The sequence below is a fragment of the Bidens hawaiensis genome, unplaced genomic scaffold (assembly GCF_021521415.1).
Source record: "Bidens hawaiensis isolate Kalapana, Puna unplaced genomic scaffold, B.hawaiensis_p1.1 tig00027055_1, whole genome shotgun sequence".
Taxonomy (NCBI): Eukaryota; Viridiplantae; Streptophyta; class Magnoliopsida; order Asterales; family Asteraceae; genus Bidens; species Bidens hawaiensis.
The window spans coordinates 213,189-238,517 of NW_027494354.1; the positions used below are offsets into that span (position 1 = coordinate 213,189).

General features: G+C 36.0%; 3 protein-coding genes and 1 pseudogene across 3 annotated transcripts; 2 read left to right on the top strand and 2 right to left on the bottom strand.

Annotated features, from left to right (window-relative positions):
- Positions 1-3,478: 3,478 nt before the first annotated feature.
- LOC143574520 (putative germin-like protein 2-1) lies at positions 3,479-4,240 on the bottom strand (annotated as a pseudogene).
- Positions 4,241-6,114: 1,874 nt separating this feature from the next.
- Positions 6,115-12,912, top strand: LOC143574516 (uncharacterized). The gene is made up of 3 exons (XM_077059119.1): positions 6,115-6,188; positions 10,878-11,635; positions 11,789-12,912. Exons 1-3 carry the CDS (start codon positions 6,115-6,117, stop codon positions 12,910-12,912), a joined length of 1,956 nt encoding a protein of 651 aa, XP_076915234.1.
- A 1,261-nt stretch (positions 12,913-14,173) lies between these two features.
- On the bottom strand, positions 14,174-18,105 carry LOC143574521 (uncharacterized). Its single transcript, XM_077059121.1, has 5 exons — positions 18,035-18,105; positions 16,339-17,253; positions 14,859-15,059; positions 14,591-14,786; positions 14,174-14,503 (listed from the first exon to the last, which is right to left on the bottom strand). The coding sequence occupies exons 1-5, from the start codon at positions 18,077-18,079 to the stop codon at positions 14,316-14,318; spliced, it is 1,545 nt and encodes a 514-aa protein (XP_076915236.1). The 5' UTR covers positions 18,080-18,105; the 3' UTR covers positions 14,174-14,315.
- Positions 18,106-19,441: 1,336 nt separating this feature from the next.
- On the top strand, positions 19,442-20,611 carry LOC143574517 (uncharacterized). The gene has a single exon (XM_077059120.1). The coding sequence runs from the start codon at positions 19,442-19,444 to the stop codon at positions 20,609-20,611; it is 1,170 nt and encodes a 389-aa protein (XP_076915235.1).
- Positions 20,612-25,329: the final 4,718 nt, after the last annotated feature.

Sequence of the window (25,329 nt, forward strand, 5' to 3'; positions counted from 1 at the left end):
TAAATAAAAATGAAGTAGAAGAACTCAGATTCCAAATGAACAAATTCAAACTTGAAAAAGATCTTTCTAATTCTCGAAGAATGAGGGGCAAGGGGATTGAACGAGAAAGATCTCTTGTTCTTATTATAAGATCGTGATTGGATCCGTATATGTTTAGTAAAGAGAATAATCTTCTCCTTTGAGAATAATCAAAAACGGAAAGTGTTCAATTGGAACAAGAAAACGTGATTAAATTGGTCCTAGTTACTCTTCGGGACGGAGTGGAAGAAGGGGGGGGATTCTCGCCAAAACCAAAAATAGTGGTATTTGCTAGCAACAACATAATGGAGGCAGTCAATCAATATAGATTGATCCGAAATCTGATTCAAATTCTTACATGGTAACCAAACATAACAATGGAATGGTAATGATCCATTTTATTCGTTTGTTAATTTCACTACCACGTTCATTCCATTCCCTTATCTATTCCGTTACCCCGTACCAAACATACCCTAAATAAAAAAATTGTAAGGACGTAAAATTAGGAATCTCAAACGCCCCCTTACACTTTTCCTAAACTAAGCCGGTCCAAACTGAGTTTGAAAAACCGGCCGTCAGTCAACAAATGTTTGTTGTTCCGAAACGAACCAGTAACTTTAAACCCTAATGATTCGCCTCAATTCGAAAACCCTGTATCCGATCCGCAAACTCTTCAATTCCAGACACATCACCTCGCAAGAGACCCAAATCCAAAACAACGAATACAAGGAAAAACTCAATAAAAATTTGAAGAAATTAGAAGCAGAATTGAGAAAAAATGATACAGATTCAACTAAAACCACAACAACATTGGAAACGTTTTATACACAAGCAGTTGGGTTATCCGAAAATCAAGAACCCGAACCGGGTTTGAAGAAATTATCGGATTTGTTTTCGGGTGCAGGTCGAAAACCGGAATCGAGAACCGAGTGTAAGAAAGAAGATGAGGTGATGGAGTTGTCTGCTGATATGGGTGTGTTTGCTAATTATTTGCATACCAAAGGGTATTTTGGGAAGGCCAATTTTTTACCGGATAATAAGTTTGATGTTTCTTGTTTTGCGAATGGGTATGGTCGGGATTTTTTGAAGTTTGCGGCTGAGGAGTTCGCGAAAGATCATCGGGAGATTTACAAGTAAGTATAAGTTCTTAAAGTTTGATGTTATAGACTTGTGTTTAGGATTTTATGTAACTAAAGCTGTTGAATTTAACCTGAATACGAGTTAGTTTTAAAAAGTGTGAGATGCTCTGAGGTGTTTAGGCTTGAAAAAGCGAGATGCGGGAGCTTAAAGTACCGGAGTTTTGCTATATGTACAATCAAATAAGTTTTATATACAACCGGAAGTTGCATCTTTTTTATTTTTACTTATGAGCCTTTTTTCAAGTAAACCGTCTTTGTTTTTACAAATCGGCTTCTAACGGACTTTAGTTTTGATTAGATTTGACTGAGATGTGCATGATGCGCAATGTGCTGATGAGATCGCATAAAGTGCAGCGATGCGTTTCGATTCTATGATGCACATCTGATGCAACTAATGCGATCAGATAGGACGCATTATGCAGATGAACATTATCTGAGAAAATTAGACCATCTGCAATAAGTCTTGAGTTTTTCTAATCTGACCATCTATTGAGTAATCGAGTGAATGAACCTGACCCTAGATGACACCAATATCTATTAGTTTAGTGTTTAAAGTTAACAATTTAATATATTATCATTCATCTTAGCCCTGCTTGCGGTGCGCACATATGATGTATATATGTGTGAACCCTCGGGTGGGCAAAAGTGAAATTGCACTAATTTTGACGTTATTTTACTAATCTCGTGAAAATAACGTTAAAAGTGATGGACGGTTAATCAGGCATCATGTAGTGGCGTTGATAGCTGAAAGATAAAGGTACATGCACCGATCAGCTGGTGTCCCGATGATTGAGTGCTATGTGCCTTATGTCCAAGGCTTGATGCAAAACTACTATCGAGCCGGGGGCCTCACCGGAAGCAGCCTCTCTATCCCTATGGGGTAGAGGTAAGGCTGCCTACATCTTACCCTCCTCAGACCCTACCATAGCTTTGCTATTGGTGGGATATACTGAGTACGATGATGATGATGATGATTATCATTCATCTGTGAATAATATGTTTTTAGTATCATTTTAAAACTTAGGTGCCTCGCATAAGTGATGCATGCGCATTACACATTGGTTTTTGGGATTAAAATGCATCAGAGCGTCACTCACCTTTTAAAATTGCAATGCCCTGTGGATGCATTGAAGTTGGGTGGTGAAACACGTGAGTGCCGTTGCTATTAGGACTTAAGGTTGCAAAACATCATGGTTTTAAATGTATCATCACTCAAAAGATCCTTAACTTTACTCATATACTCTAGGATTATTGATTGTCATTCTTTATGTCAAAGTTAAATATTTCTACTATACTTTTATGTGCTACACCTTATAACCTTCTCGTAATGTGTAGGTGGCTGCCCACTAGTGATTTGAAAAAGGTGGCTCAGTTTGGATGCCCTTCCCTTAGCCGAAAAACTGTTTTTTCAGCCAAGGCTATGCGCTTTTGCTTTGGAATCCGTGAAGAAACCGTACGGGACTCCTATCTTTTATATATATAACAATACCAATAAGAGTATTGATTTAATTCTATTGATTTTCAGGTATGCAACAAGTGCATCCTAAAAGAATCATGCAAGTTTGTAAACCAGAGTGTGTGGAAGAAGGGGGCAAAGAATATGGACTTGGCTATTGTGATGAGGGTTATAATATTGTATGGTTTGCCTATGCGGTTTGAAGTGCCTGATGATGTAAGGTATGCGGTTCATCGGTTGTTGAAGGAAGTTGTTAGGCTAAGTGAAATAGAATCTTAAAACCATAATTAATAATTATGTTTAGGTATCAGTTATAGGACATATGAACATGTATAACTAACTGCCTTATATGTGCAAACATGAAACATCTACGATGCCGCTAGACTATTTGTGATTTCCTTCGATGAGTAAAAGGCGTGTTTAAAATAGGGATGTGGTCTGGTTTTGATGAAAATTTTGGGCAAACAAAAAAATTGTAAGTCATGATAAAAACAAGGAAAGATAAAAAATTAAAAAAAAAGAAAAAAATTGCAGTTGTAGAGGCTGCTGCAACAGAGCAGCAGCGACGGACTCACCAACCGTTGTGGCAGGGCTGCTGATGACGATCTCTTCAGTGTTTCGAAGAAGTTTTTAGGGTTATTAAGCTCCTATGATCTCTATAGCATCTATGTTTTTTTCTCTCCTAATCTTCGGTCCTATAACTGATCACATATTCTTTTTCTTTTATGTTAAATTAAGCCCAATTAGCATGATAATTTGAATTAAAAATAAACTGATGAATTATTGCCACGATAAAATCATTGTCTTTTATTAATTCTTAAATATAACAGCATACTTAGATCACATGCTGTGATCACATAATAGTTCAGAATTTTGATTGAATTTCTTCAATCACATTGACATCAACTCGAAAGGCCCTTGCAAGAATCTTCGGATCGATATCAGGATTTGATCCAAACACAGCATTTGCAATAGTAAGCACACCCGGGTTTTGACTACTCAAGCCCGCAAGAGCAAGAGCATACTCATTTCCTATATTTTTCTGGAAGTGAATTAGACCTTGTGGAAACACGAACACATCACCCTTCACCAGTATCTTCGTGATGAGGCGGTTTTCAGGGTTAGATACTTAGATGTGACAAACCCGACCAGAAGACAGCCTTCAATGACAGTCAAGACTTCGCTGGCTCGAGGGTGCGTATGTGGAGGGTTAATACCCCATGGAGCAAAGTCAATTCGAGCCAACGAAATACCAAGAGTGTTGAGTCCGGGTAACTGTGCTACAGTCACTGCAGTCACATTAGACCCCACGGCATTCGACGTATCTCCCGCTATATTAAGCCCTCTAAAGAGAAAATCATCGGCTTGCACAAGGTTTGGATCTTTGCAAACCACACCATTCACGAATACTGCGATCGTATAAACAAACAGTGAAAACGTATTGCATATCATATATAAAACCATAATCTTTGATAGTCACTTACCTGGGCTATTTGGATCAGCCACACAAAAGTCCTGAAGAGGACTCGGGTCTGACGCAAAAGCAGTCAAACATGTTGCCAACAAGAGACTGAATATCAGAAAACGATACATCATTATGCGAAATTTACTTGTTTTCTCAAGAAATCTATGAACAAAGAATGTAACTTGCTAAGGTTTTTATAGTAAAAATTAACATAGGATTAGCGTAAAGCAACATGCCGTCAATTAATGTAAGTATGTGTGAAAAAGTAAAATTACGTATGAAGACGTGTTAAAAAATGTATATTATGATAAAATGGATACAAAATGTTCCTCAAGTTTGCAGTATTTTCAAACTTCTTGTCATTAGCGTAAAAGTGTGTTGGTCTGCATATCATTGAACAGTTTGAGTTCCATATTTAGAGTGTTAATGCAGATTGAACTTGTTAAATTTGGTATGGCTATAAAACTGAGTGCTTTAGGTATACACATGATATTAAATTAAACCGAGTTCTCTAATCTCGCTTTCTTACTCAACTTGCTTTCTTACTCAAAAGACAGGTTAATTTGGTAAACTTTGACATTACTTTTGTTCTAGTTGTTCTACTCTTGGAAACAAAGATGTTTGCATCCAAATCTGTATAATTAACTGAAATTCCTTAACCACACTCTTCTTTTCTTTTCTTCTAATTGTATTTATGTTGCTTTATCATCAACTCTTTTAACTAACATTACACGGCTAAATGTATGAAGTATTTACAAGCCAAATTGCGTGCAATGACAAATAAGCATACACGTGACTAATATAATATTGTTACGATAGCCAAAAGCAAACGGTATCTTGGTGTAATGTGACGCTTTTTTGTCGTGAATAGAAAAGTATAAGGACTATTTGTGACATTTTTATATTATTGGAAGTAGAAGGACTACTTTGTAATAGTTGTATTCTCAGGGACTTGTTAGTTTCATAATTAGTTCGTTAGGTGGCGTTGCAACTGTACAGTAACGATCCTAACCTGATAACAAATTGACAATTGATATGTGAAATAGTATATAAAATTAATTAACGGCCATCCAATCAAAGGGCCACGTACCCTCTTCAAATTATTTGGGGTATACATGTGAAATTTGAATGACCACATGGATCATCCGAGTAACTAACTTTGTAAATTTTTATGTATGAATTTCAAAGCTATACCTTTAACATATAGTATAATTACTATCTATGTGTAATTAAAGATATACCAAGTCTAGTACACATAGTTAGGTTATTCTAAGTGGTAGTAATCTAACTGGCTCAAACAACTTATTTGGGCCAATCACGAGTTAAGACTAATTGGGATTTATTCCACTGGGTCTCAACAACATATATAGCTAGGCTATGAGCCTGGGAAGTTACCTTACCAATGGCCATTTAATGTATTTTTACCGGTTACCACAATAAACACGTAGACATGCTTGCACATATAAATACATTGGTACACATGTACTATCATGAAAGCAAGTAATCATATGTATACTATATATATGTCATCATTTAGTTGGTTTAAAAGTGGAAAGCTTGGTTGGATTTTAGGGGTGAATAAAGGCCCTTAAGGTGTAGCATGGCTAGTTCTTGGGAAAACATAGTGAAAATTGATAGGTCTAAAGGTTCATCCATCGACATTAAGGATATGATGAAGGGAGTAAAGAGTTGTGGAGAGAGTATATACTTTTGATTGTGTAAATAGTTGGATCAAGGGATACTCAAGGATATGTTACTATCATTATTTTCCCTTGGACCTGATAACGCTTGCAAAGTAAGAGACGATATAAAAATGAGATATCTCTACTAGTGTTGGAACAGAGTAAAAAATGATAGGAAAATGTTAAAAGAGTTACAAAAATGTATACACTTGGTCAACAACATAACCATAAAGGGTTGCAAGGATATGTGGGTGGGTTTGCAAGATGATTGAAGAAGGATAGTTTGAACAAGAATGTTACTTCCGTTGGTGGATTAATTGGTGCAAGGAGTGTTTTCGATCAAGGGAGTCGATGATGTGCATGTCAATGGTGCATTTCGGTGATGATGGAGATCATGTGAATCGCCCGTGGAGTATAGGGCTTTTGATGTAAATACAAACGATCAAGATTCAAGATGCTAAAGGGAGAAATGAATAGAAATTGAGGGAAATGAAAATGAGTGTGCGTCATGGAAATTTTGACCTAAATTATCTATACAGATAAAAATCTAATGACGTGTCACAAAACTTTTTAGGATATTCTCATGCTTTATTTCTTTTAAATACGATACTTGACGAAAGTTTCCATCCGTAATGAACTTTGTTTTGTGATCCGTGCGAGTTAGATTCTCCCCGGACATAGTTTATTATTTTTGCTTAATCTTCAATGTTTTTATATATGTGTATTTTTTGATTGCTTTATTAGTTTTTTTTTTTAGTTTTTTAAGCATGTTTTATTTCTTTTAGATACGATAACTTGACGAAATTGTTTTTTAGGTTTAGTTTCCGTACCCCTAATGAACCTAACTGATACCGATTGAATTCTCGTTAACTCGACGTTGTGGCGCCCGTGCTTTTAACATGTTAACTTGACGTTCCGGTACCATAAACGTAGCCGGAATTTTTTGTTTTAAACATGTTAATATTTTGTATAATTGGCTATACGAGTGTCACTACTACTGTGGGTGTTTCAGTGCTTACTAATTTATTTTTTAGGTTTAAATGTTCAATGCATATACCGGTATGAACCTGAGATAGCGACCACATTCGTTTCACTTTGATTTTAAGTTGTATGTGTGCCGATATTGTTATGGGTGTTTACAAAGTTATAGTTTTTTATTTAGTGTTGGTGACTTAACGAACTTGACCGATACCAACCGAATTTGTGTTCCGCCGCCGCAACACTGCGAGTTTGCTACCTAGTGTGTTCCTCTGTTTTAGTATATTTAGTAATAGTTTTGTTTAATAATTTAAGATATGTCTTTGGCTTGATGGTTGTTGTGTACTTGTGTTTACTTCTGAAAGTGTGGCCCGTTTGAGTTGCCTTGGTTGGAATATCTGCCATTGCAGATGCTTACTTTTTTTATTTTTTGTTTTAAAAATTTTTGTCTTTCAACATTACATAGTGCTTGGTTGGTAATGAAGCTTCTAGAGCCATTATATGCAATGAATGCATAGTTTTGGTGTGGTTATCATTGAAGACACACATGAGTTAGGCTCATACATAGCTGGCAATAAGCCAAAGAGTGAGTTTTTAAGTGGTCATGAATGCTGAAGACATTTTATGGCTATCAATTTGGAAAAGAAAATTGTTTTAGTTCTAGTAGCGTAACGAACGTGATAAAAATCGACCAAATTCAAGTAGACTCACTGTGATTTGTTTTAGTTTTAGTACCGTAACGAAGGTAACGAAAACCGACCGAAAGCCGATTTTGTTTTTTTACTCTATTTTCTTTTATGCTTTAATTCCAGTACCGCAACGAACGTAATGGAAACCGACTGACTTTGCGTAGACTGACCGCCTCAACGTCTGATACCGACAACAGTTCGATTCTACCAACACTCAAGTTTTACCGACCGATGCCACCCCACTGGTGACTGGCCCCGCTCGATTTTTATAATTTTTTTTTGTTTTAGTTCCGGTACAATAGCACACTTGACCAAAACTGATCGCATTCACGTCAACTTACCGACTCAACGCTTGGGTTGCGCCTGGCAAAACACTAGTTACATATTAATCTAATCTAATCTAACTATACTATTAAAGTAACAAAAGTTGTCCATAAGGCATTTAACTAGGCACTCCACATATAATGCCAATTAGATGCCATGTCACTATTTCCTATTATATTATGACCAATGAGCCATTTTCCTATTATAACGCATTACTCGTGAGACTTTATAAAATTTTGAAAATATATTATTGTGTGATACATGTTCCGAACTCAAGGCCTCATGTTTCAAACCAATTATGCTTACCAACTTCACTAAAATGGTAATTGTGTTTGATTTCTTAGCTTAACATATATAAATATATGATTTCTCTTCAAGTATAAAACCAAAATTATATTTAATTGTTAACATTTTAATAATTTACAATATGACATTGCCTTCTCATATCTCTTAAAAACAACCATTTAAGATTCTTCATCGTTTTTTTCTTTATTTTAAAATATAATATATTTATTTTTATTCTCTTTTACAACAAAACTTTAGTCTTTGTAAATTTAGTTTTTAAATCTGTGACAACATTTTGTATAAATATCATTTTTATACACACAATATCTAATATACCAATATCGGTATAAATGTTTTATTTGAAATAAATCAAACATTAAGATTTGGTTTTTAACTTAAAATATAATGCATAATATATCAAAAACTTAATAAAAAAAGTCATAAATAAAAATATTATATGAAATAATTGAATTTACGTATTACATATAATAATTTTTTATTTTTATTATATTTTTCACCCGTATGAAACACAGGCTCTAAACTAGTATTTTATATAATAATATTTGGTTGGCTAACTAGTATTTTATCTATAATATATATAAACAAAACCCCTAAAATCTTACGTGTCGTGATGTGGTCGCTCCCTCTTTTATGGAAGCCACCAGATTGCTTGATTTTTAAATGGAGGTCTCTCATTGATTTAACCCAAATTCATGGGTATGGGTCTTACCAAAACCAAATAGTTCTTAAACGGGTTACGGCATCTCATTAAATTGAAAAATAATCTTACCAATTATTTGATATGAAAATCCTATAAAATAGTGATATACTAAAATTTAATATCAAATTTAAAAAGAAAAAAATATTATTTATAATTAATAAACAATTTTATAGTAAAAAACATAAGCGGGTCATGGGTCACCAAATCTAGATAGCTTTTAAACGTGTTATAACATATTATTTATTTATGAAACTCTTTCATCATAGCATATTATTAACTTTCTTACAATAAAGAAAATTAAAATACAAAAAATAAATATTAATAAACGAAAAATGTAAAACAATCATTCTATCAAGCCATCAGATTGTTTTATTTGTAAATGAAGGTTTCTCATGCATTTGACCCGAATTCACGGGTAAATGTCTCACCAAACCAAGGTAGCTCTTAAACGAGTTATAACATCTCATTATATTAAAAATTAATCTCATAAAATATTTGATAAGAAAATCCTATAAATTAATATCCTATTTTATTTAAAAAAAGGATATTATTTATAATTAAGAAACAATTTTATAATAAAGAAAATAAACGGGTAATGTGTATCACCAAAACCAGATAGTTTTTAAACCGTATTATAACATATCATTTATTTGTGAAACCATTTTATCATCAAACCTCAAGTATATTAATTATTAATTTTCTTACAATAAATAAAATTAAAATCCAAATACACATATATAAATATTAAAAACGAATAATGTAAATCAACCACCATAATACGAGGGATAAATTCTAGTATATAATAATATTTAGTTGGCATAGTCAGGAATCCATTGGTATTTACCATCCATTCACTTCACTTATATACGGATAAATCATTTAACTTCTTAATAAGTTAACTTAACTGCTAATGTGACTAACAAATAAACTTAATCTTTTATATCGTTAACTTTATAAAATTGTTAACGTAAACATGCTTACCTACAATAAACAAAAAGAGTATATCCGACCTGCCGGATTTGAACCCAGGGGCGGATCTACGGTAGTAACGGGTGGTTCCGCGGAACCACCCGAGTTTCGAAATTATAGTGTATTTATATATAGAAAATAATAAAGGAACCACCCTATAAATTATACAGGAACCATCTTAAAAACATATAAAGTGCATGCCCGGCTGGTAGTTTGTGGGTTTTGTAACCCGGAGGTCGCAAGTTATATTCCCGTCTTTAATAGTTTTTTTTACTAAGTTACCCTAACTGATGTATGTTAGGGTTTTTTATAAGTTATAACATAAGCAAAGCACTGAAGCAGCTGCAGCGCCTCTCAGCCTCTGGCCTCTCTTGAGAGTTGAGTCTCTTCGCAAATCGCAAACAAACAACACTACAGCACGCAGCCAGCCACTGCCCAGCCGGCAGCCCACTGACCACCGTCCACCGCCGTCCGCTGCCCACTGCCCACTGACCACCGTCCACCCTCAGCCACTCCCGCTGCCCACTGCCCACTGACCACCGTCCTGTCGTCCACTGCCCACTGACCACCGTCCACCGCCGTCCCTATCAGTCTCGAATCCTCCCGGCTCCCACTTTGAAGGTAATAATTTATTTTTAAATGTTAATTGTTCATAAATCATAATTGTTAAGTGTTATTAACACTTAACTGTTAGATTATTGTTCATAATTGTTAGGTGTTATTAACTACTTAAATGTTAAGCTATTTGTTAAATTTAGTTTTAGTTTGTTAGATTATTGGTTTTAATTTGTTAGTTTGTTAGTTTTTGTTAGTTTCTTAGTTTTAAATTTGTTAGTTTGAAATTGTTGATTTGTAGGTATTTTGAATATGAAGAAATATTATCAAAGTGAACCATCGAACCTTGGATCATCATCTTCAAGTAGTAAACCATTAAAAATAAATTTGGATGATCTACCATGGGATCCTTCCGAAAGGCAACCAATTTCATCTTATCACCCAAGTCAAAAAGATGAAATTAGACGGGCATATCTACTTAGAGGTCCATGTCAACCAACCAGGCATGATTGTCCTCTAACAAATTTTAGTGGTAAATTAAGACGCTTTAATGAGAAATGGTACACTAGTGAATTTGGAAATTGGTTGGAATATAGTGTCAAAGCGGATAAAGTGTATTCTTTGCATTGTTACTTGTTTAAGGAAAGTGGACAAAATGATGCATTTCTAAGTGAAGGATTGCGATATTGGAATAGACGTCGGGAGAAATTTAGCAATCATGTTGGAAAAATCAATAGTTTTCACAACAAAGCACGTAAAAAGAGGAAAGACTTACTTAACCAAGCTCAGTCTATACCTGTGGCCATTGATAAGGGAACAGATCTACATAAAAAACAATATAGAATCCGATTACATGCTTCGGCTAGACTTACCAAAGCATTGTTGAATGGTTCATTAGCTTTTCGTGGTCATGATGAGTCTGAAGAATCTCTTTATAGGGGAAATTTTATTGAGTTCTTAAAAGTGTTTGGAGAACTAAGTGAAGAAATTGGTAAGGTTATATTGGGTAATGCTCCCGGGAATAATCAAATGACGTCTCCATCAATCCAGAAAGAACTTTGTAATTGTTTTGCAGAAGAAGTATTAAAGAGGATATTTGAAGAACTTAATGATGATGTCTTTTCCATATTAGTTGATAAATCGAGAGATATTTCTAAAAAAGAACAAATGGCCGTGGTTTTAAGATATGTTGATAAATTAGGATTTGTGAAGGAGCGATTTATTGGCCTTGTTCATGTTATGGAAACAACCGGGTTATCTCTTAAAGCTGCAATTGATGACTTATTTGCTCGCCACAACTTGAGTATTGGTAGAGTAAGAGGCCAAGGATATGACGGTGCAAGCAACATGTCCGGTGAGTTTAATGGTTTGAAAGCTTTAATTTTGAAAGAAAATTCTTCGGCATATTATGTTCATTGTTTTGCTCATCAACTTCAACTTGTTGTTGTGGGCCTTGCAACCAAACATTATGAGATTTACAGACTTTATAAAGAATTATCAAATTTAGTAAATGTTGTTGGTGGATCTTGTAAAAGAATAGATTTGTTAAGAGAAAGTCAAAGAGAAAGTTTGGGATTGAATTCGGAAGTTGAAACCGGAAGTGGAAAGAATCAAGAGTTGTCACTTGCAAGAGCTGGGGATACACGTTGGAGTTCTCATGAAAAAACAATTCTCCGTTTGCTTACTTTATATCCTTGTGTTATTGACGTGCTTGAATATATAGAAAAATCGGGAGAGTTTTCAAATTACCAAAATGAATCACGTGGGCTTCAAGAATTCATAAAAACTTTTAATTTTGTATTTAATTTACATTTGATGAAATACATCTTGGGTGTTACTAACACATTGTGTCAAGCGCTTCAAAGAAAAGATCAAGATATGTTGAATGCAGTTAAGCTAGTTAAGTTAATTGATGAAGGCCTAAAAAGGTATCGACTTGAAGGTTTTGACTCACTTTTGGAAGATGTCACATCCTTTTGTGAAAAATATGAAATTGAAGTGGTTGATATGGAAGCCGAGTATGTTGACCCGAGATTTAAAAGAAAGAAGACCGGTATCACCAATCGTCATCATTATGTGGTTAATAATTTCAACACGGTTCTCGATATGCAAATTCAAGAGCTTGGAAGCCGCTTTAATGAGGTAACCACTAAATTGCTTACTAATATGAGTTCTTTGAGCCCGTCTTGTAATTTTAGTGCCTTTAGTATAGTAAACTTGATAAACTTGGCCGAGATGTATCCATGTGATTTTGATTTTGATGAAAAGGATAAGCTTGTATATGAACTTGGCCACTACATTACTAACGTGAAAGAAGATAAGCGGTTTGCCAACTTGAGTGGCTTAGGCGATCTTGCTAAAATGATGGTGAAAACAAGATTACACATTGATTATCCGTTAGTGTATCGTTTAATAAAGTTATCATTGGTTTTGCCGGTTGCAACGGCAAGTGTTGAAAGATGTTTTTCTTCAATGAAGAATGTTAAAACGGATTTGCGTAATAGGATGGGTGATGAATACATGAACGATTCTTGCATTTGTTACATTGAAAGGGAATTCCTCCAACAAGTTTCGGTTGAAGAAGTAATGCAACGATTTCAAAAGATGAAGACTCGTAGGGAACAACTATAAGAATTTTTTTTAATTCATAAAGACTATTGTATTGATATTATGTGTTTTTTAATTTCTAATGACGGTGTCTCTTTTATTATTTTATCGTATTTTTATTATGTAATGAACTTTTCCCGAACCATCGAACCGACCCGAACCTCAAACCGACCCGGAATTTTATATACCCGACTCGGTGAAATTGAAACATATAAAAGTAGTGCACCACCCAAAAAAAATTCCTGGATCCGCCACTGTTTGAACCAGCGACCTAAGGATTACCATGGTACACCACTACAGTCCTCCACTCTACCAACTGAGCTAAGGTCGGACTTTCTCAACCAAAGTATCAAATTCTCAAATAAATAGCAATTTGTGAGTTTAAACATGAACAAGCCGTTAAGTGATTATAATCTTTTTACTAACTGTTGCTGCCAATCCAACTTGTTCACACAGACACTCGATTCCTTGCTTCCACCAGTTCCCTATCATAACGTTTTGAAGGTTATCATAGCCTAAGTTGCAATTTACCTGATCCTGTCGGTTAATAGCTACAGGGTCTTGAGAGTTCTCCGATCAAGGGTTTTTATAGTTAAAAAAGAAATTAGTTTTTTTATAGTTAAAAAAGAAATCAAATGTGTTTATTGGATTGTTGATGCTTATGGTATACGAAACACGTGGTTCTATACCAACGAGCCCAACCTCATCTTACCATCCAAGCCTCTGCGGTTCATTTACCCACAGCCCATCGTCATCTTCTATAGCGAGCCCAACCATATCCCGTTTTCTAGTCAACTGCATGTCTGCATCCTAATTCATTTGTGTAACCTCATTGTTGTAGGGATGTTTATTGATTCGGTTCAGTTTATTCAAAACCAAATTCAACTTGGCCCGTGAATATGAATGAATGCTGTGCGTCTAATCGTATTCCTAGTCTCGCTTGGCAATGAATGCCTTCGAACATGCTAGCAAATCAATATGCAAAATCAACATCTAGTAAGGATGCTTGATTTAGTAGAAACATGTTCACGGCCTGGTTTTGACTGGTTTTTATCAAAATTCGAACCCAGACCATTAATATAAATTAAACAAAAGAGACCCAAACAAACAGGTTGATATAGTCACCCAGATTCGGTTCAGCGATTTGAAACGGTTATTAAAACGTTCTTCAGAATCATCCGTTTGTATTGAACTTCTAAAAAAGTAAAACGAGTCGCGCATATCTGCATATTCCAAAATAAGAAACTAAAAATAAAATAATGAATGCCATCTGTTCAATTTGTCACGGTGAATCAAACCATTAAATCCGAGTTTAATAAACGCAAACCACCATCATCATCAACCAACAATCAAATCACCATATTCACATATCCATCATATTTGCAAAGTCTATATACAACGGTCACATATCTGAAACAATGAATAAATCAATACCTCTCAACTTTCATGTACAATTCAGAGAGTGCATCATAAAGAATCGCAGCAGCCGGAGGCCGAGGCAACAACCCAAGAAGTATATCCGACGTTTTAATACTTGGGTTACCATAAAACCTACAATTTTCTTTCACACGCGTTGCCACCATACTTCCTTCAAGTGAACAACCAACAAAAGCACCTATAAAACAACCAAAACATCAACTCAACATTCATTTTCCCAAAAGCTGACGTGGCACTGATGTCATTGTCCACGTCATCAACTTACCTTTACTACAACTGTATGTATAACAAGCAGCATATCCACCATCACCAGCTCTAAAGTCAGCACCCGCAGCACGTCCAACAATACCAGCAGCAGCACTGGCTCCGGCTCCTAATGATAAATGTGCGTTTCCACCAAATGTTTTAACCGCATCAGTGTTTCTGAGCACGATTATGAAATCGATTACCTCGCCTCCAACCTGTTTATAAACAGATGCTGAGTTGGCGTTTTTGTTGCTGAGGTGGATGATGAAGGAAGATATGAAGGTTACCTGGGCTCCCCATCCCATACCGAATGAAGAAATGGCGGATGGTGGGGACCACGAGCCGTCTTCTCTACGTGCAACAACTAAACCCGTTCCGATATTGTAGGTAACCATCATGCCAACTCTTGCAACGGTAAGAACTGCAAGACCTTTTGCTTGTTTCAAAATGGAATCAGGTATTGACTTTTCTGGAGTCAAAGATCCAACCTAGGGAAAAAAAAGATATAGAAAATCTTGAAATTGATTTGTAGAACTAAGCCAAGACGCGTTACAAAATAAACATTGTTTTCATGACCGAACCGAACCAACTGAGGACCCAAAAAACGAGAAAAACAAACCGTATCCGTAACCAGGAAAAAAATGAATAGAATTATGATATCGGTAACAAATCTGCTTATCAAGATAAGTAAACCAACATTGAATCAAATAAACCAAAAATAACCAGTTTAATTGAATAACCGAACAGACTAAATAGGTTGAACTCGGTTCGGTTTTTGGTTATCCACTTAGCCCATAAAAATAAAAACAAAATAAACCGATATCCGAACCGATGAACACCCCTAGCCGGTCGGACTGGGTGGTCGAACCGAATTTCAAAAGATTTTGTATCATTTTTTGTTTTTTCCCCTTTCAAAATCTCATTTTATGAATTATTTATTACTCAAGCCTTCAGATTTTGTTTATTTAAGTCTTAATGTTTTATTAAAAGTGCAGATACACAAACAGAAAACACGACACGAACCTTATTCAAAATCCACGGGTTTGGGTTTGGTATAAACGGGGACGAGTAGGTCAAGCCCGCTTAGCTAAACGGTTTGTGTGCTGGTCAACCCGACAGGTTTGCGGATTGGCCCATTTAATCCATTTGTTTTTTATATAATTTTATCTACAAGTTCTAAGGGATAGAGGTAAGGTCTGCCTACATCCCATCCTCTCCAGACCCCTTATTGATAGTTTTAGCTAGTCGTGGGATATGCCGGGTATGATTGTTGTTACTAAAAATGTGTTTTTTGTAAAATTGGTTGGGCTTTTATGCCAAAGATCAAAACTAAAAATAGAAGTTGACATAAATAAATTTGGGTTCGAGTTGGGGTCAAATTTTCAGGTTCATGTTGGGTCCACTGGTCAGAACGATTGAATCGGATTTAAATCAACTGGATAATTTTATCTAAAAATGTGTTTTATGTAAAATTGGTTGGGTTTTTATGACAAAATTCAAAACTAAAATTGAAGTTGACATAACTAAATTTGGGTTTAGGTTCATATCAAATTTTCAGATTCTGTCTAGTCCACTAGTCGGAACAATTGAAACGGATTTAAACAACTGGATAATGTCATAATGACACATAAAATTTTATATAAAAACTTTATATCATTTATGACGACCTTCGATTCTTTAAATCCGGTCCAGCCGTGTCCAACGAACCAGTAAAACAATTGGTTCGCTATCCGGTTTGGTTCAGAAAACATTGTATCCACACATTACCTTAAAGTAGCCCCGGATGGTGTTTGCAGCCTTATAAATTTCATACTCCATAGTTTGCCCCCAAGGGAAGTTAAGCCACGACCTCAACGTACTAAGGTCGGTCAAGTCCTGTGTCGGTACTTGTGCTGCACGGCTAACCCGGTCCATCAAGTACGGCTGCACCACCTCGAGCCGAACACAACACACATCACAAACCCGTTGCGGGTCCCCTTTAAGAAACTTAGCTGGCAATAAACTCCTTCCTTTAGAACACTCATTACAAAAGATTCCACCACAAAACCGACAATGATGCCGAGAACACATTATAGGATGAAACCGCACGTTACAAAGCATACAATAAGATGCAACACTATCAGCCAACCATTTTGGTGGCTCGGCTTCTAGAAGCTCCTTGATGATGTCGGCATTAACTTCTGTAAGATTATGAGTTACTTCTTTCCATGTATGTTCGAGAAGCTGGTCAGATAACCATGAAATTTGATATGCGTATGAATCACCGGATGTTATGGACCGCATCTTGCCTTGTGCTGCAAGTAACATATCGAGAACAACATCCCACATTGTGAAATCTTTGTCTTCACCAGCAAACTGGTCCCATTCGATATCAGTATCTTTTAACAAGTTTGTGTTTGAACGGAGGCCTCGGTTCCATTCTTCGCGTTGACTTTCTGACATCGGTGGGACCGAGACAGGAATCCAAACGCCAGTATCTTCGGTTAGGGGTGGGTCGTAATAGAAAAATTGACTTTCTTTTTCATGGTCAGAATCCAAATCTTTATGAGCATCATCACTTTCAACAGTACTTCCTATTATTGTATCTGTTTTCTCAATATCCAGTACTGATTCCTTTTTGTTAAGATCATGAATTTCACTTACATCACTGGTGTTGCCGTTTTCATCAATACCTTCAGAAACCTGATTGTTAACATTCTTTTAGTTTGAATATTAGCAAAATTAACAAGCCAACTATGCAGTCAATATCGGTGGGATATCTGTTATCGGTCCCCATGTGAAATATTGTTCAAAATATCGGTTAGAATATCGGTACCTATATTGGAACGATATTTGGTTGATATTTCTGATATCAATGTTTTAAGTCTTAATTGCCAATTTTTAGTGTTTTAAGTCTTAATCAGTTCCTACTTGCTACAATTGTTAAGTGTTAAATTGCTATATACATAAATTCTGCATGATAATAAATTACTGATATCCCATCGCAATAACCAATATCTCAAATATTGTTCCTTGACAGATATCCAATAATATTTTTTTGCATTAACTGCATAGCAAGCCAATAAAAAAAACCCTATAATCGGTTATCACTATTGATCAAAATTTGCCTATTATCACACCATTTCAAGTCTCAGTTGATTAAAATTTGCGTATATTACGTCCCATTCCACGTCTCAGTTACCACTACTGATCAAAATTTGCCTATAAACATACGAATTCAAGTTTCATTTATCAGCACCGATCAAAATTTGCCAAAAATCACACAATTTCAGGTCTCAATGATGACAGTTGAATAAAAATTTGCCTATAATCACACAATTCAAGTCTCAGTTATCACTATTATAAATCAAATGAACCTAGAACAACTTGCCTACAGCCACACCATGAATGAAGTTTAAAAGTTCTGATTTCAACTAATAGATACAAAATCAGTATACACGTTAATTGCAGTGAACAAAATAACCTTAGGAGTAGAGAATTTAGATTCGTAATCATCGAGATGAATCATAGGGTACCGTACAACACTAGCGTCTTCCATCGACGATTCGATAAATCATCGAACATATAATTACGAAATGATTGAATAAAGGTTCGATCAGAAAGAGGATTGATGGAGGATTGTGTGAGGGTTAGGGTTTACGATGCGTGACGGGAAACGAAACCTACTCATTGAGACGATGACGATCATGATTGATAAGGACCTGTAGTTATCTTTTCATGGAAGAATCATATTATTATTATTATTATTATTAAATTTGCTTTAGTATTTTAAACTCAAGATTGAGTGGTTAAAAAATAAAATAAAATGGAATGTTGTGAGTTCATAACAATTAATAAAAAGAGAAGGTTAGCATTGACTCATCTTAGTTGAGTTGGTAAGTCATAATCATTTTAAAAGCAATGATCGCATTGCATGGCTACAGATACATGGAGTTCCTATTCACTTGGCAATCGATCAGGTACTTGACTTGGTTGGGAGTCGTTCTGGGAAGGTTATACAGTCGGCTGGTATGACGGTGGACGATAAAAATTTCGCTTATGCATATGTGGGGGTGTTGACTGAATCTAGTAGTAGAATCGTGGACAGAGTGGACTTGATTTGGAAGGATCATATTTACAAAGTGTGGGTTGATGAAGATGTGGGAGAATGGTTGCCGGAATGCGTTGAGGAGTTTGATTATAGTTTAGAGACGTCGGAACAGGAAACAGAGGGTGAAACTCAGGATGGAAAAGAAGATACAAAAGGAGGATCGGAGCCGGTCTTTGAATCGGGTAACAAATGTCTAGATGACCTGGAGATGGGGGAAATAAGGGAGGAGCATCGGACGACAAACATGGTGAATGCGAACAATGGAGGTGGCGATCATAATGAGAGTATTGCGGACGGTAATATGGGCAACAGTGATACTTTGAAGAATGGTACATCGAATGCTCGTAAGAAATTTTGGAGGAAACATTGCTCTAAGAATAGGGGAGATTCGACTGGGTCGCAGGAAAGGCCGAAGAAAAGATTAAGGGACGACAACGATCCTTTTGATCTTGATAAGTTTATTGGTATTTTTTCCATAAAATCGGGGCAGGGTAGATATGAGAAAGAAGACTCGAACGAGGAGAACTCGATCCCGGATCTTAATAGGGATGAAGGTATGGAGAAGGAGAATGTCGGAATGTGTAATAATGAAGTAGTGGCTAACTATGAGGTGGAAGATTTTCCACGGGGTTCAAAAGAAGACCATAGACATACGGCTATACTCAAAGAAGTTCAACATACAGTGTAATTGGGTGAGGCACTTGGAGTGGAAGGTTTGAATGATTTTATACCAAAGATACAAGAGGTGTTGCAAGATGAAGGTTTTCAAATGGGTGAACAATGAATGTTTTATCATTAAATATACGCGGGTTAGGGAATTCTGGGAAGGCAGACTGGGTTAGAGGTCTTCGGAATCGGAATGAGGTGAGTTTTATTATGATTCAGGAAACACAGTATGGTGATTTAGATACGGTAGATGTAGCTCGGTTTTGGGGGTCAGATGATTATCTATTTGACTGGGTGCCTTCAAATGGGAGATCGGGTGGATTGTTATCGATATGGGATCCGAAAGTCTTCGTTATGGGAACGGTGTCTAAATTTTCCAACTGCTTGCTTATTTCGGGTAACATTAAAGGTAGTGGGGTTATTAGTAATATGCTAAATGTGTACGCGCCCCAAAGCTTAGTGGACAAACGGGCGTTATGGGGGGAGATCGGGAGTATTATAGGTGATGGAGATGGTTTTTGGACAGTTGCGGGAGATTTTAATTCGGTTAGAAATGAAACGGAAAGGCGAAATTCCAATTTTAACTCTACGGAGGCTAAAGTGTTTAACGAGTTCATTGATCACGCAAATTTGCATGAGCTCTCTCTGAATGGGAGGAGCTTTACTTTTGTGGCAGGAAACAAGATGAGCCGAATTGATAGAATTTTTGTTAATTGGAACTTTCTAATGGAATGGCCGACTAGCGAATACTTAGCGTTGGATAGATATAAGTCGGACCATAGTCCATTAATTCTGAAGACGGTGTATAGAAACTTTGGGCCGAAACCATTCAGATTTTATAACTCTTGGATTGGCAGGGATTCTTTTGGTCAAATGGTGCGGCAGTCGATCAAATCTGGGTCTTTTTCGGGAGCGCCAGACACTATTCTAATGTTGAAGTTCAAGAAGCTGCGTCATGATATCAAGATTTGGATTAAGGATTGCAAGGAAAAGGAGTTTGGGGAAAAAAGGATCCTGGAAAAGGAACTTTTTGATTTGAATGCAGCAATGGAATCAAGAGATATTATGGAAGAGGAGGTATGGATCATGGAGGAGACGAAATGCCGGATACGGGAACTAGAAGAATTTTATCAAAAGGATCTGAAACAAAAAGCTCGTAGCAAATGGGCGTCTTATGGAGATGACAACTCCCGATACTTTCATGGATGCATTAATAAAAGAAAGGTTGCGAATCAATTGCCAGGTTTGATGGTTGTGATGTTTGGGAGACAAAACCGAATGTGATAAAAAAGGAGGTTATGGTTTTTTTCCGCGAAAAGTTTAAAGAAAAGATGATTCGGAGACCAAAGCTCAAAGTCCATGGTTTAAAGAAATTACAACAAGTAGATGCCGAAAGTTTAGTAAGTCCATTTGCGGGTGAGGAGATTAAGCAGGCGGTGTTCCAATGTGGAGCGGATAAAGCGCCCGGTCCAGATGGATTCAACTTTAGATTCATCAAGACTTTTTGGGATTTGTTCCAAAAAGATTTTGTGGATATCATGCTACATTATCATCGAGTGGGCCGTTTGAGCTCGGGGGTCGGTTCATCTTTCATCACGCTCATTCCTAAGGTGGGTGACCCGGTACGTCTTGGAGACTTTAGACCGATAAACCTCATCGGGAGCATAAGTAAGGTTGTGACAAAAGTATTGGCGAACAGGATGAAGATGGTTATGAGTAAAGTGGTCTCGGAAAATCAATCGGCGTTTTTGACAGGCAGGTACATACTTGATGGGCCGTTAATGGCAAACGAAGTGCTTGCGTGGGCAAAGAAGCGAGGAAAGAAGATGTTTTTGTTCAAAATTGATTTTGACAAAGCTTACGATAACGTCAATTGGGAATTCTTATTGTCGGTTCTTGAACAGATGGATTTCCCTACGGCTTGGTGTGAATGGATTCGAGGTGTCTTGGTCTCGGCTAGGTCGGCGGTTTTGGTGAATGGATCTCCTACCTTTGAGTTTGGTTGCCAGAAAGGAATTCGTCAAGGTGACCCTATATCACCCTTTCTTTTTATTGTTTTGATGGAGGCGTTTTCAGGTTTGATGAACAAGGCGTGTGACATAGGAGCCTTTGATGGTCTTAGGCTTCCTAATGATGGTCCGGTCCTATCTCATTTGCTGTATGCGGATGACGCAATGTTGATGGGGGAATGGTCTTCTTTCAATTTTGTGAATATGAAAAGGATTCTCCGGTTATTCTTTTTGTGTTCCGGCTTGAAGATCAATCTTCATAAATCGGTATTGTTTGGAGTTGGGGTCGATATCGAAGAAATTAAGAGGGAAGCCGGTATGATGGGATGTAAAGCTGGGGAGATTCCGTTTTTATATTTGGGAATTAAGGTTGGAGCAAATATGAATAGAATCACCAATTGGGAGCCGGTCGTACAGACTTTTAAGAATAGGTTGTCAAAATGGAAAGCTAAAACATTGTCGATTGGTGGTCGTTTGACTTTAATAAAATCTGTTCTTGATAGCTTGCCCACGTACTATTTTTCTCTTTTCAAAGCGCCAAGGAAGATTATCAATATCCTGGAAAGTTTAATAAGGCGGTTTCTATGGGGAGGGACGGATGATGCCCAAAAAATGAATTGGGTTTCGTGGGAGGTGGTAACGAAAGCCATCAAAGATGGAGGCTTGGGTATTGCAAAACTTGATTTGAACAATATTGCGTTGATCAGCAAATGGTTATGGAGGTTTCACGAAGAGAAAAATTCCATGTGGCGAAGAGTGATTGTAGCAATACATGGGACAAGTCGAAAATGGGGAGTCGCCCCGGTTAATTCATCTATAACGGGGACTTGGAAAAACTTGGTAATGTTGTGGAATAGATATAAGGTTGAAGGAGTTGGTTTCAATTGTAAAATACGAGGGAAAATAGGGGACGGGAATCAAATACGGTTCTGGTTAGATATGTGGCTAGGTGACAAGCCATTGAAAGACAAATTCCCGTCGCTATTCTCGTTAGAGAAGGATAAGACAATCTGCGTGGCCGGACGGATACGGTCTATTGGAACGAATCGAATTATGGTTTGGGACTGGAGACGTGCTCCGAATAGACAAGAGGAATCAACATCCAAACATGATTTAGAGAACTTACTCCAAGCGGTACATCTTAACGATAGGGGCGATACATGGGTATGGTGTGATGATAGTAACGATGGGTTCAAAGTGGCTACGGTTAAAAAGTGGTTACGTGGGACCGGAACAAATGGTGATAACTTTGGTTTTTCTTGGAGTAAATGGATTCCAAATAAATGTAACATTTTTATGTGGAGAGCAGTTCTGGATCGTCTTCCTACAAAGACAGCTCTAGGTCGAAGAAACATACCGGTTGATAACCAGCTGTGTGTTTGGTGCAACAACAATGAAGAATCGATCGAACATATCCTTACTGGATGTAGCATCTCAGCGGGTATTTGGAATGGTGTTTCTACATGGTGTAAGGTGCCAGGGATGATTTTGTTTCATGTTAATGATTTGGTGAGTATGCACGATCACTGCAGAGTTTCGGGCAATAAAAAGACAATCCTTCACGGGATTATTATCATTGCGTGCTGGAGGATGTGGAGGGCTAGGAATGAAAAGATATTTTCGAGTAAGGAGCCGAACGTAGTAGAGATGATTGCGGACATCAAGACTTTGGGATTTCTGTGGTATAAACATAGATTTAAAGGAGGGGTGGTGGATTGGGATCGTTGGTGTTCTTTCGATGTGATGTAATTATGTATGTTTTTTGTGGTTCTTGACTCTCTATTTTCGTCTTGGAAATAGTGAGTTTTTTTTTTTTTTGTGTTTGGTGTTTAATGAAAGTCAATTTCCAAAAAAAAATTTTAAAAGCAATGTAGTGAGTTTGATTCAAACCAGTAACATATTTTTCATTTTATTATTCGTGAAGTGAAAATTGTAAAAATTGAAAACTTGTACACTTGGTATTCTATGTGTAGGGCCTAATTGAATGACATGTGAAAACAGTGTCTTGCTTCAATAGTATAGGTAGACTACTGCTGCTACTAACACCACCACCATCACCACCACTACTACTAAATTTGCTTTAAAATTTTTAAATAATATTTAAGTGTCACCATGTACCCAACCGTGGTTTTGTTTATACGATACATGTTTTATACGTATATAAGTTATACCGAGTTATTCTTAACTGTTTCCTGTATATATGCGAATAAGTTTTGTAAATTATATGACATGACTAAGGGGACATGGGCACTTATTGGTACTACCCATGCATCGACTAATCATGTACTGCCACTTCAATTCTACCTTTAAGTACCCACAAACTACACAATTACTGGCAACACCTATCCATACGTGTAATAACTAATAAGCTGTTAATTGTTAATTCATTTTAATTTTTTAACATTTTCCATGGAATCAATTTTATGTGACAAACCTTTGCCATTGAATAAAGTCATACACCCTACTCACAAGAGGTGGTGGCGGAGTTACCATGTGGTTTGAAAGCCATACAACATACCCATAGGGCCATAAGGGTGACCCTTCCTCTCAGCAGGGACGAAGCATAGTGAGGGACAACGTACATATCACTCATAAACTCGTAAAACTATTAATACTGGCAATTTATTTATTTTATTTCATAAACATCTCAAATACACAAATGGTTCGATAATAAGACAAATAACATCACACCGGAATGAGACAATCTAGTTTTCTTGTCTCTTACACATCATCGTATCAACATGTAGCACGTTTTAAATAATAAATTTTGTCAACAAAATATGTTGGTAAGCATTCATAAATTTGTGTGTACATATATATAGGAGTTGGTTAATTTCATAAGTGTTTTTTATTGCGAGAAATAAAACCAACCAATATAAATTTTCATTAGTTATATGATTTATTTTAATCATATAGATATTTTAGTACAAATGGTTTCTCTTATTTTTGGTAACTAATTATTCTCTTAAGACAATTACATTAATTTTTATATATATTTTCTTATAGTAAATTATATTTTTTTCTTATTATAAATTATATTTTTTTACCCAAATTCGAGTTTATTATAATTCTGAATTTTAACCATTTTTCATTTTTTTATTATAAAAAACAAACCTGTAGTTTTTTTAATTATGAATATAACCATTTTTTGTTATAATATATACATAATTCAAATTCTCATAAGCGAAATCTTTTTATTACAGTTTAACAACAAGCAAATCTACATTTTTTTTAATTTCTAGATTTTTATATAAATTATATATACACACATCGAAATACCACCTACATGTTACTTAAATGAACCTACACACAATTCAAAGTATCACCTATGCGTTACATATATGAACATACACATTACTTAAATAAACCTATATGTATGCACATACATAATTCAAAATGCCACATATACAGTATATATATGAACCTACACAGCACATAAATGAACCTACATACGATAAAAGTTAGAAATGCACAATTCGAAATACCACCTAGACGGTACATATATAAACCTACATAGTACATACATGAAACTACACACGATAAAAATTACACTTACACAATTCAAAATACCACAAATACAATAATGAGCCTACATAGTATATAAATGAACCTACAAACGAAAAAAATCAGCGTACACAATTCGAAATACAACCTACACAGTACGAATAAACTTTTTTTTTTATTACATTAAACTACATATAATAAATACCTGATAATGCTAATAATCTACACTTGTAAATTTTCGCATACACTTTCGTGATACCACCTACACAATACATATATGAACCTACACAATACAAAATAAATTACTTTTTATTTTTCACATTAAAGTACATATAATAAATAACAGCTCATTTTAATAGCCTACAATTGTAAAATTTTCACATACGCATTCGTGATTCCGCCTACACAATATATGAACCTGTGTATGTAATATATGAATATGTGCAGAAAATACATGATATTTGACGCATTTTTAAAGAAATATTATTA

Coding starts and splice junctions, on each gene's coding strand:
- LOC143574521 (XM_077059121.1), bottom strand. CDS start 18,079: ATGATTCATCTCGATGATTACGAATCTAAATTCTCTACTCCTAAG. Junction 17,254..18,034: donor CTAAATTCTCTACTCCTAAG/GTTATTTTGTTC, acceptor GTTAACAATCAG/GTTTCTGAAGGTATTGATGA. Junction 15,060..16,338: donor CCATCCGGGGCTACTTTAAG/GTAATGTGTGGA, acceptor TTTTTTCCCTAG/GTTGGATCTTTGACTCCAGA.
- LOC143574517 (XM_077059120.1), top strand. CDS start 19,442: ATGAATGTTTTATCATTAAATATACGCGGGTTAGGGAATTCTGGGAAG.
- LOC143574516 (XM_077059119.1), top strand. CDS start 6,115: ATGTGCATGTCAATGGTGCATTTCGGTGATGATGGAGATCATGTGAAT. Junction 6,189..10,877: donor TGGAGTATAGGGCTTTTGAT/GTAAATACAAAC, acceptor GTTGGAATATAG/TGTCAAAGCGGATAAAGTGT. Junction 11,636..11,788: donor CGGTGCAAGCAACATGTCCG/GTGAGTTTAATG, acceptor TATCAAATTTAG/TAAATGTTGTTGGTGGATCT.